This window comes from Pagrus major, chromosome 5 (genome assembly GCF_040436345.1).
Source record: "Pagrus major chromosome 5, Pma_NU_1.0".
NCBI classification, from domain to species: Eukaryota; Metazoa; Chordata; class Actinopteri; order Spariformes; family Sparidae; genus Pagrus; species Pagrus major.
In genome coordinates, this window is record NC_133219.1 from 33611498 (window position 1) to 33623772 (window position 12275).

Below are 12275 nucleotides of genomic sequence, written 5' to 3' on the forward strand. Positions count from 1 at the left end.
AAATGTATTTTTTCATGGATGAAAAAATATTTTTTTTATGTTTTTTTTTCATGTCGAGCCGAGTGAAAAAAATCTTTTCCATGGGTGAAAAATATTTTTTTTCATGTGTCGAGCCGAGTGAAAAAAAACATTTTCAAGTGTGAAATGTTTTTTTTCTCTCCATGTGTCGAGTTAAGTGAAACATTTTTTTTTTCACGGGTGAAACTTTTTTTTTTTCATGTGTTGAGCCGAGTGAAAAAAGTGCAAGTACGTGAGTAACACTGCTGGTTTTATTCCATAACACCTTTCAGTTGTAAAAATATCAGCTCAACTCAATATTTCCCCATTGAGCACTGTGCCATCATCACATTCCCTGTCCTGGAGCGCAGCGGAGAGGACCGGACTCTTTGGTAACTAACTGATCCAGCGATCATAATCGATGGTAGAAATCCAAGATTAAATCAAAAAGCATTAAAGAATGAATAGCCTACTGTTCATGTTTCACCAAATACGATTTTAGTTTTCATGGAGTTTGCGTGTGAAATTGCTGCAGTGGACACGACTGTGCTGTCAGGCACACAGGGCGCACTAGAGACAGCGCACAGAGTGCACGGGAGACAGTGCAGTCTCTGCACACACACTCTGCCTTCTCCAGTCAGCTCATCTGGCTCATCCTCACAACCTGCGAATATGGATTGTATGATTTATGAAAGCCTGTAAATAAAGTCAGTAACAGCTCTATAAACTAAACTCCATATCGTCATTGTGAGTCCTAATCACGGTGCAGGCCGAGTTCACCGTAACTACACTCAATGAATGAATAGTGTTCACCTATCAAACTTCAATTTTCAAACGATATCCCAGGCTGAGGGATACCACTGATTGTCGCGCATAATTTGGGCGCGTGAAGAAAAAAAACGTTGTTCGTGCTCACGAGAAAGTATCTCGTGCTCATGAGGAAGTATCTTGTGTGCACGAAAGTATCTCGAAAATTTGTTTCGTTTTTCATGTGTCGAGCCGAGCGAAAAATGTTATTTTCACGGGTGAAATTTTTTTTTTTCCATGTGTCGAGCCGAGTGAAAATTATTTTCATGGGTGAAAAATTTCATTTTCATGGGTGAAATGTTTTTTTTCATGTGTTGAGCCGAATGAAAAATTTTATTTTCCCAGGTGAAAAATTTCATTTTCATGGTTGAAATGTTTTTTTTCATATGTTGAGCCGAATGAAAAATTTTATTTTCACGGGTGAAAAAAACATTTTTTCATGAACTCTCGAAAATGTGATATTTTATTGATATCTCATGGTATGAGACTTGTGTGTGCAAGCGAGCACTAAGCAAATTTATTTTAGATTTTGTATTGTGTTTTGAAGTCTAAAAAGGAAAAAAAAATGATAGCAGTTGTGGTTTTGAAAAAGAAAACTCGAGTCCTTTGATGAAAACAAAAATACCTTTGTGAATAAAAAACCTACAAAACTTAAAATGTATATCCAGAAATATAGACAATCAAAAACTTCACTATGAGAAATGTTCAAGAAGCTATCTTTATTGTTTGTAAGAATTGTACATAAACATTGAGTTGTTTTTTTTTCTTTCGTTAAACATTATTTTGTATTTTCTGGTACTTTAATACCTCGCGTACAGATCCAGAAATAAAGCTCTGGAAAAGGTTTCGGAGATGATTGCACGTTCTTTCTCACACATATATTTACTCTTTCATAAGGAAAGATTGTGGTTAAAGCGAAAGAAAGTTTGAGTAAAACTGAAACCTATGATGTGATTATTCACATAGTTTCACTTAGAGAATTTCTACTAGATAAACTTGATTAAAATTTTAGCCTTTTTTAAAATTAAGAATTGCTAATTATTGCACAGTTATACTAATTCAAAGGCTGTTAATCACACCTACTTCACTTGTCATCACAGTAAGTTGGACAGTTCTTGACTTTGGAAACAGATCTGTAATTTTCAGATAAATCACAGAATGATAATCAAATTATGCTTACAATGACTAAGACGTTAACAGCCAAGAGTAAAGACTTTTAGGGATGCATGATAATATTGGCACATCATTGATATCATCGTTTACATATTAGCATTGGCCCAAAATGTGCATATATGGGTATCGGCAACTGGCCAAAATGAGTTGGAAATATCAGCATATCAGATATTGGCAAAAATCCAATATAGTGCATCCAGAAATGTTTTTTTGATGTAACTGTTCAATTTCGATCACATGAGGGCAAACAGACAGCTGCTCTGCTTTTAATCAAACCTACCACATCAGTAGTTTATTAACTTCATCTCTTGAGAGGAATGTTCAGAGTCAGAAAGTCCTCAGCTAGAGTAACCTCAACACCACTGTCCCGCAGAGCGTCTTCAGCCTGTCTCTTAAGCTCCGAGACGTCGTCTTCGTCCCCTTCTTTCTGCAGGGAGCAGGGTTTGTATCTCTGACTGAAGTGGTACAGCACCAGCCTCCGTGCACAGCAAGCCCGAGCCACTGCCGCCGCCATTTCAGGCGTGCTGTGTCCGTGGTCCACTGCTTTCTCTCGGTGCTCGTTCCCGAGGGTGGCCTCGTGAACCAGAATGTCTGCTCCGTTGCACAACGTCAGCGGCCCGTCCCCGAGAACTGAGCTGCAGTCCCCTAAAATGCAGACTTTTCTCCCAGGAATGGTTTCTTCTAGCACCTCACTAGGCAGAACGACACGCCCGCTCTCCAGAGTTACTGGCTGTCCAGCTTTCAGACGGCCATAAAGCGGCCCTGGTTTCAGACCTGGGGGACACAAAATTAGATCACTGAATGTGTGTTTGAATTCATACTATTTTTGTCCCGCTTCACATTTCTGTAAAAATAAAGAAAAAAGAAAAAGCAGTCACCTAGTTCCTTCAGGAGTTCAGTCTTCAGTCTTCCGGGTCGATCGTGCTCCTGAATGCAGAAACCAAACGAGGGGATGCGGTGAAACAACCTGAAAGCCTTGACCACGAACTTCTTGTCTTCAAAAAGGAGGTATGAGTCACTGGAGACATCCAGGGAGATAGTTCGGCCTGGCTGCTCCTGTGGGTGCAGAGGACCGCACTCTGCTGTCGCCTGAAGAGACACAAAACAAAACACACAACATTAAAGATGAGGCAACACATTTACCCAAAATGACTGAGTTTAGATATCAATCTTTTAATCTGAAAATCAGTCCTGTAACAGAAACATTTGGGATTGGAAGTATCAATATTTTTACGGATTGATCCGGACAAGGCTGCAACCCAGGGAACCGAGGTGTGATTTCACCAGACAGGAATGACACCAAAAATCAGACACATACCTCCGGGCTGAGCCGTCCCTCCTCTGGACTCTGGTCAGTTGTGGGTTCCAGCTCATGCACTACAGCAACATACATAAATATAAAAGTAGATGAGATGAGAGCACAGGACATAAGAATAAGTACAATAAAACAGACTAAAAGTAGTAACTTCCTTTTAACATGCCTGCGTAAGGGAAGAGCAGCTGTGAGCCGGTGAGGCCAAGCGTCACCCTCAGAAAATGCCGGAGGCCCCGAGGCCCATAGATGTCCACACAGTTAGGGCTCTGCTGGGAGTCAGGGTTGGTGCTGAGGCTCACAGTGCAAAGGAGACCAGGCAGACCAAACAGGTGATCTCCATGCAGGTGGGAGATGAAAACCTTGGTGATTCGACCTGGGTAAAAAACAAGACATGTTTGAGGTGCTGGGGTGATTTGTCTAAATTAATCATGTTGAGCTGAAAAAAAATTTTCATGGGTGAAAATGTTTTCTTTCATGTGTCAAGCTGAGTGAAAAAGAATATTTTTCATGGGTGAAAAAATATTTTTCATGGGTGAAATTTTTTTTTTTCATGTATCGAGCCGAGTGAAAAATTTTATTTTTTCACAGGTGAAATTTTTTTTTTTGTGAAAAAAACCCTGAGGGTAAAGGGAGAATTTTTTTTCTGGTGCTCCTTTTTCTAAGTTCAATTTTTTTTTTTCATGTGTCGAGCAGAGTGAAAAACGCAAGTAACACTCCTTGTTTGAATGTTTATGAAAACGTGCTCAAGAAACTTTTCTCGTGACTGTTTTCATAAACCTCGTATTTGTAATAGCCTTGTATTTGCGCTTATAGTTTTGCGCTTAAGTGTAATAATTATTCCATAAACACCTTTCAGTTGTAAAGATATCAGCCAACACAAACCTCACCCGCGTATCTTGTACGAGATACGAGCAAGAGAAAGTTTCTCATGCTCACGAGAAATGTTAAAAAAATTTGTGTCGAGCCGAGTGAAAACAATTCTTTTTCAAGGGTAAAATGTTTTTCTTTCATGTGTCAAGCCGAGTGAAAACATTTTTCACGGGCAAAATTTTCTTTTTGTCCATGTGTTGAGCCGAGTGAAATTTTTTTTTCTGTGAAAATTGTATTTTCACAGGTGAAAATGTTTTTCTTACATGTGTCGAGCCGAGTGGAAACATACGGAGCCCCTAAAGGGACATGAGGGAAAAAACAAAAATTTTAAATGTTTCTCGTGTGCATGGGAAACTTCCTGGTACGCACAAGAAACTTTTCTCATGAACACAAGAAACTTTTCTCGTGAGCAAAGAAACTTCCTGGTACACACAAGAAACTTTCTCGTGACCACGAGTTACTTTCTCGTGAGCACGAGATACTTTCTCGTGAGTATGAGATACTTTCTCGTGAGCACAGAAACTTTTCTCGTGAGCACGACATACTTTCTCGTGAGCACGACATACTTTCTCGTGAGCACGACATACTTTCTCGTAAGCATGGGTTACTTTCCGGTGAGCACAAGAAACTTTCTCGTGAGCATGAGATACGTTCTCGTGAGCACAAGAAAACTTTCTCATGAGCACAAGTTACTTTCTCGTGCTCACGAGATACTTTCTTGTGAGCACAAGAAACTCTTCTTGTGAGCACAAGAAACTTTTCTCTTGAGCACAAGAAACTTCCTGGTACGCACAAGAATCTTTCTCGTGAGCACGAGATACTCTCTCTTGAGCACAAGAAACTTTTCTCGTGAGCACATGAAACTTTTCTTGTGCAAAAGCTACTTTCTCGTGAGCACAAGAAACTTTTCTTGTGCAAAATTTTCTTTTTTTCATGTGTCAAGCCGAGTGAAAAATGTTATTTTCACAGGTGAATTTCTTTTTTTCATGTCGAGCCGAGTGAAATTTTTTTTTCTGTAAAAATTGTATTTTCATGGATGAAAATATTTTTCTTTCATGTGTCCAGCTGAGTAAAAAAATTTTTTTTCACGGGTGAAATTTTTTTTTTCATGTGTCAAGCCGAAAACATACGGAGCCCCTAAAGGGACATGGGGGGAAAAAACAAAAAAATGGAAACGTTTCTGGTACGCACATGAAACTTTCTGGTGAGCACAAGTTACTTTCTGGTGAACACAATACACTTTCTTGTGGGAACAAGAAACTTTTCTCGTGAGCACAAGAAACTTTTCTTGTGCAAAAGAAACTTTTCTTGTGCAAAAGATACTTTCTGGTGAGCACAAGAAACTTTTCTAGTGCAAAAGATACTTTCTCGTGAGCTAAAGAGACTTTTTTTGTGAGCTAAAGAGACTTTTCTCGTGAGCTAAAGAGACTTTTCTCATGAGCAAGAGAAAGTTTCTTGCGCTTGAGAAAAGTTTCTTTAAAAAAAATTGTCGAGCCGAGTGAACATTTTTTTCCCCATGTGACCATGTTTCCATGTGAAAAAAAAACATTTTTCTGTAGAAAATGTATTTCATGTGTCAAAATTTTTTATTTTCACGGGTGAAAATGTTTTCCTTTCATGTGTCGAGCCGAGTAAAATAATGTATTTTCACGGGTGAAAAATGTTTTCTTTCATGTGTCGAGCCGAGTAAAAAATTTTTTTCTGTAAAATAATTTCTTTTCACTGGCAAAATTTTCTTTTTTTCATGTGTCAAGCAAAATGAAACATTTTACTTTCACGGGTGAATTTTTTTCTTTCATGTGTTGAGGCGAAAACATACGGAGCCCCTAAAGGGACATGGGGGGAAAAACACAAAAAAATGGAAACGTTTCTGGTGAGCACAAGTTACTTTCTGGTGAACACAATACACTTTCTCTTGAGCACAAGAAACTTTTCTCGTGAGCACAAGAAACTTTTCTTGTGCAAAAGCTACTTACTCGTGAGCACAAGAAACTTTTCTTGTGCAAAAGATACTTTTTTCATTTTTTCATGGGTGAAAATGTTTTCTTTCAATTGTCGAGCCGAGTGAAAAAGAATATTTTTCATGGGTGAAAAAATATTTTTCACAGGTGAAATTTTTTTTTTTTTGTGAAAAAAACCCTGAGGGTAAAGGGAGAATTTTTTTTCTGGTGCTCCTTTTTCTAAGTTCAATTTTTTTTTTTCATGTGTCGAGCAGAGTGAAAAACGCAAGTAACACTCCTTGTTTGAATGTTTATGAAAACGTGCTCAAGAAACTTTTCTCGTGACTGTTTTCATAAACCTCGTATTTGTAATAGCCTCGTATTTGCGCTTATAGTTTTGCGCTTAAGTGTAATAATTATTCCATAAACACCTTTCAGTTGTAAAGATATCAGCCAACACAAACCTCACCCGCTTATCTTGTACGAGATACGAGCAAGAGAAAGTTTCTCATGCTCACGAGAAATGTTAAAAAAATTTGTGTCGAGCTGAGTGAAGTTTTTTTTTCCATGTGTCCATGTGAAAAAAACATTTTTCTGTAGAAAAAAAAAAAAATTTCGTAGATGAACATTTTTTCGTCCGTAAAATGTTATTTTCACGGGTGAAATTTTCATTTTTTCATGTGTTGACCTGAGTGAAAAAAAAAATTCAGTAAAAATTGTATTTTCACAGGCGAAATTTTTTGTTTTCATGTGTCGAGCCAAGTGAAAACAATTCTTTTTCAAGGGTAAAATGTTTTTCTTTCATGTGTCAAGCCGAGTGAAAATCTTTTTTCACGGGCAAAATTTTCTTTTTGTCCATGTGTTGAGCCGAGTGAAATTTTTTTTTCTGTGAAAATTGTATTTTCACAGGTGAAAAATGTTTTTCTTACATTTGTCGAGCCGAGTGGACACATACGGAGCCCCTAAAGGGACATGAGGGAAAAAACAAAAATTTTAAATGTTTCTCGTGTGCATGGGAAACTTCCTGGTACGCACAAAAAACTTTTCTCATGAACACAAGAAACTTTTCTCGTGAGCAAAGAAACTTCCTGGTACACACAAGAAACTTTTCTCATGAACACAAGAAACTTTTCTCGTGAGCAAAGAAACTTCCTGGTACGCACAAGAAACTTTTCTCATGAACACAAGAAACTTTTCTCGTGAGCAAAGAAACTTCCTGGTACGCACAAGAAACTTTTCTCATGAACACAAGAAACTTTTCCCGTGAGCACAGAAACTTTTCTTGTGCAAAATTTTCTTTTTTTCATGTGTCAAGCCGAGTGAAAAATGTTATTTTCACAGGTGAATTTCTTTTTTTTCATGTGTCGAGCCGAGTGAAATTTTTTTTTCTGTAAAAATTGTATTTTCATGGATGAAAATGTTTTTCTTTCATGTGTCCAGCTGAGTAAAAAAATGTATTTTCACGGGTGAAATTTTTTTTTTTCATGTGTCGAGCCGAAAACATACGGAGCCCCTAAAGGGACATGGGGGGAAAAAACAAAAAAATGGAAACGTTTCTGGTGAGCACAAGTTACTTTCTGGTGAGCACAAGAAACTTAACTTTTCTTGTGCAAAAGATACTTTCTGGTGAGCACAAGAAACTTTTCTGGTGAGCACAAGAAACTTTTCTTGTGCAAAAGATACTTTCTGGTGAGCACAAGAAACTTTTCTAGTGCAAAAGATACTTTCTCATGAGCTAAAGAGACTTTTCTTGTGAGCTAAAGAGACTTTTCTCGTGAGCAAGAGAAAGTTTCTCGTGCTCAAGAGAAAAGTTTCTTAAAAAAAAATTGTCGAGCCCAGTGAACATTTTTTTCCCCATGTGACCACGTTTCCATGTGAAAAAAAACAATTTTTCTGTAGAAAATGTATTTCATGTGTCAAAAATTTTAATTTTCCCGGGTGAAAATGTTTTCCTTTCATGTGTCGAGCCGAGTAAAAAAATGTATTTTCACGGGTGAAAAATGTTTTCTTTCATGTGTCGAGCCGAGTAAAAAAATTTTTTTCTATAAAATAATTTCTTTTCACAGGCAAAATTTTCTTTTTTTCATGTGTCGAGCAAAATAAAACATTTTACTTTCACGGGTGAAATTTTTTCTTTCATGTGTCGAGCCGAAAACATACGGAGCCCCTAAAGGGACATGGGGGGAAAAAACAAAAAAATGGAAACGTTTCTGGTGAGCACAAGTTACTTTCTGGTGAACACAATACACTTTCTGGTGAGCACAAGAAACTTTTCTCGTGAGCACAAGAAACTTAACTTTTCTTGTGCAAAAGATACTTTCTGGTGAGCACAAGATACTTTCTGGTGGGCACAAGAAACTTTTCTGGTGAGCACAAGAAACTTTTCTAGTGCAAAAGATACTTTCTCGTGAGCTAAAGAGACTTTTCTTGTGAGCTAAAGAGACTTTTCTCGTGAGCAAGAGAAAGTTTCTCGTGCTCAAGAGAAAAGTTTCTTAAAAAAAAAATTGCCGAGCCGAGTGAACATTTTTTTCCCCATGTGACCATGTTTCCATGTGAAAAAAACATTTTTCTGTAGAAAATGTATTTCATGTGTCAAAATTTTTTATTTTCACGGGTGAAAATGTTTTTCTTTCATGTGTCGAGCCGAGTAAAAAAATGTATTTTCACGGGTGAAAAATGTTTTCTTTCATGTGTCGAGCCGAGTGAAAAATTTTTTTCTGTAAAAATTGTTTTTTCATGGATGAAAATGTTTTTCTTTCATGTGTCCAGCTGAGTAAAAAAAATGTATTTTCACGGGTGAATTTTTTTTTTTTCATGTGTCAAGCCGAAAACATACGGAGCCCCTAAAGGGACATGGGGGGAAAAAACAAAAAAATGGAAACGTTTCTGGTACGCACATGAAACTTTCTGGTGAGCACAAGTTACTTTCTGGTGAACACAATACACTTTCTTGTGGGAACAAGAAACTTTTCTCGTGAGCACAAGATACTTTCTGGTGAGCACAAGAAACTTTTCTAGTGCAAAAGATACTTTCTTGTGAGCTAAAGAGACTTTTCTTGTGAGCTAAAGAGACTTTTCTTAGGAGCACAAGAAACTTCCTGGTACGCACAAGAATCTTTCTCGTGAGCACGAGATACTCTCTCTTGAGCACAAGAAACTTTCTTGTGGGAACAAGAAACTTTTCTCGTGAGCACATGAAACTTTTCTTGTGCAAAAGCTACTTTCTCGTGAGCACAAGAAACTTTTCTTGTGCAAAATTTTCTTTTTTTCATGTGTCAAGCCGAGTGAAAAATGTTATTTTCACAGGTGAATTTCTTTTTTTTCATGTGTCGAGCCGAGTGAAATTTTTTTTCTGTAAAAATTGTATTTTCATGGATGAAAATATTTTTCTTTCATGTGTCCAGCTGAGTAAAAAAATGTATTTTCACGGGTGAAATTTTTTTTTTTCATGTGTCAAGCCGAAAACATACGGAGCCTCTAAAGGGACATGGGGGGAAAAAAACAAAAAAATGGAAACGTTTCTGGTACGCACATGAAACTTTCTGGTGAGCACAAGTTACTTTCTGGTGAACACAATACACTTTCTTGTGGGAACAAGAAACTTTTCTCGTGAGCACAAGAAACTTTTCTCGTGAACACAAGAAACTTTTCTCGTGAGCACAAGAAACTTTTCTTGTGCAAAAGAAACTTTTCTTGTGCAAAAGAAACTTTTCTTGTGCAAAAGATACTTTCTGGTGAGCACAAGAAACTTTTCTAGTGCAAAAGATACTTTCTCGTGAGCTAAAGAGACTTTTCTTGTGAGCTAAAGAGACTTTTCTCGTGAGCTAAAGAGACTTTTCTCGTGAGCAAGAGAAAGTTTCTTGTGCTCAAGAGAAAAGTTTCTTTAAAAAAAATTGTCGAGCCGAGCGAACATTTTTTTCCCCATGTGACCATGTTTCCATGTGAAAAAAAAAAAAAATTCTGTAGAAAATGTATTTCATGTGTCAAAATTTTTTATTTTCACGGGTGAAAATGTTTTCCTTTCATGTGTCGAGCCGAGTAAAAAAATGTATTTTCACGGGTGAAAAATGTTTTCTTTCATGTGTCGAGCCGAGTAAAAAATTTTTTTTTCTGTAAAATAATTTCTTTTCACAGGCAAAATTTTCTTTTTTTCATGTGTCGAGCAAAATGAAACATTTTACTTTCACGGGTGACATTTTTTCTTTCATGTGTCGAGCCGAAAACATACGGAGCCCCTAAAGGGACATGGGGGGAAAAAACAAAAAAATGGAAACGTTTCTGGTGAGCACAAGTTACTTTCTGGTGAACACAATACACTTTCTGGTGAGCACAAGAAACTTTTCTCGTGAGCACAAGAAACTTAACTTGTGCAAAAGATACTTTCTGGTGAGCACAAGAAACTTTTCTAGTGCAAAAATTACTTTCTCGTGAGCTAAAGAGACTTTTCTTGTGAGCTAAAGAGACTTTTCTCGTGAGCAAGAGAAAGTTTCTCGTGCTCAAGAGAAAAGTTTCTTAAAAAAAAAATTGTCGAGCCGAGTGAACATTTTTTTCCCCATGTGACCATGTTTCCATGTGAAAAAAAACATTTTTCTGTAGAAAATGTATTTCATGTGTCAAAATTTTTTATTTTCACGTGTGAAATTTTTTTTCTTTCATGTGTCGAGCCGAGTAAAAAAAATGTATTTTCACGGGTGAAAAATGTTTTCTTTCATGTGTCGAGCCGAGTAAAAAAATTTTTTTCTGTAAAATAATTTCTTTTCACAGGCAAAATTTTCTTTTTTTCATGTGTCGAGCAAAATGAAACATTTTACTTTCACGGGTGAAATTTTTTCTTTTATGTGTCGAGCCGAGTGAAATCATACAGAGCCCCTAAAGGGACATGGGGGAAAAAACAATAAAACTTAAATGTTTGTCGTGTGCATGGGAAACTTCTGGTCAGCACGAGTTACTTTCTTGTGAGCACAAGTTACTTTCTCGTGACCACGAGTACTTTCTCGTGACCACGAGTACTTTCTCGTGAGCACGAGATACTTTCTCGTGCTCACGAGAAACGCTAAAAAAAAAAATTTCTTCACATGCCCAAATTATGCACAACAATCAGTGGTATCCCTCAGCCTGGGATATCGTTTGAAAATGGAAGTTTGATAGGTGAACGCTATTATTCATTGAAGTGTAGTTACGGTGAACTTGGCCTGCATCGTGATTAGGACTCACAATGAGGATATGGAGTGTAACAATTCTGTGAGAGCTGTCACTGACTTTATGATTTGACACTGACTTTGATTTAATTTTGGATTTCTACCATCGATTATGATTACTGGATCAGTTGAATGTGATGATGGCACAAAGCTCAATGGGGAAATATTGATTTAAGATTTGTGTTTTCACTAATATCACCAAGTCAGCACGAAGAAACATTGTTTTTGTGTAAATCAAACAAACAAAAGGGTAATTTATTGATGGTCCCTAAGTCATCCTCCAGCGCAGCGCAAGGTTCTGGGAGGCGAGCTAACCGTCCTCCTGCTGCCAACACTGGGTGACACTGAGCCAGAGACGCCGCTGGGTGTCTCCGGAGTGAATGTCTGTCCGATATCCAACCTAAAACTAACTTCACCTTGGTGGTTTCATGATACAATGGAAAGTTAGAGTGTGGGTGGTTGCTACAATTGAATAAAGTTTATTTAAGGCTGTTGTCCAATAATTTTAAAGACGTTCACTTAGTTCCCCAGAAGGTGCAGCAGGCTGCGGGAGTAGCTGCAGTGACTGACCGGCTCTGAGCTGGCTCTTCATCAGTTGTGTCTGGGTTCCCTCCCCGCAGTCAAACAGCCAACACTCCCCTTCTGTCCGCAGCACCAGAGCCGAAGCGCCGCGGTGAGGTGACGGGTAGGCCGAGCCGGTCCCGAGGAAAGTCACGTCCATGCTCATCCTCCCGAAGTTACAAGAAAACTGATGAAACTTGTCTACAGTTCAAGCAGCGTGTCGCCATCATGGAGTGTAAACAGTCCCATGGTGATGACGTATCAACAGCGACGGTGAGGCGTTCATGTCAAGTCGGATTTTTCTCTTGATTTATAATAGGATCAATTAAAATTCATTAAGGATATTTCCATGCAACCTGAAAAGTAACTTATAACTAAATTTATCAAATACATGTGAAAAATATGAAGTAAAAT

At 37.8% G+C, this 12275-nt stretch overlaps 1 protein-coding gene across 1 annotated transcript; it reads right to left on the reverse strand.

The window, feature by feature from the left end:
• Positions 1-1492: 1492 nt before the first annotated feature.
• Positions 1493-12088, reverse strand: elac1 (elaC ribonuclease Z 1). The gene is made up of 5 exons (XM_073466503.1): positions 11871-12088; positions 3459-3665; positions 3296-3354; positions 2856-3066; positions 1493-2751 (listed from the first exon to the last, which is right to left on the reverse strand). The coding sequence occupies exons 1-5, from the start codon at positions 12025-12027 to the stop codon at positions 2279-2281; spliced, it is 1107 nt and encodes a 368-aa protein (XP_073322604.1). The 5' UTR covers positions 12028-12088; the 3' UTR covers positions 1493-2278.
• Between the last annotated feature and the right edge of the window lie 187 nt (positions 12089-12275).

Bases quoted from the DNA above. Each gene is read 5' to 3' on its own strand.
- elac1 (XM_073466503.1), bottom strand. From the start codon at position 12,027: ATGAGCATGGACGTGACTTTCCTCGGGACCGGCTCGGCCTACCCGTCA. The intron at 3,355-3,458 runs GCATGTTAAAAG...ATGTTGCTGTAG, and splicing joins GCTGCTCTTCCCTTACGCAG to TGCATGAGCTGGAACCCACA. The intron at 2,752-2,855 runs GTGACTGCTTTT...TGTGTCCCCCAG, and splicing joins TGAACTCCTGAAGGAACTAG to GTCTGAAACCAGGGCCGCTT.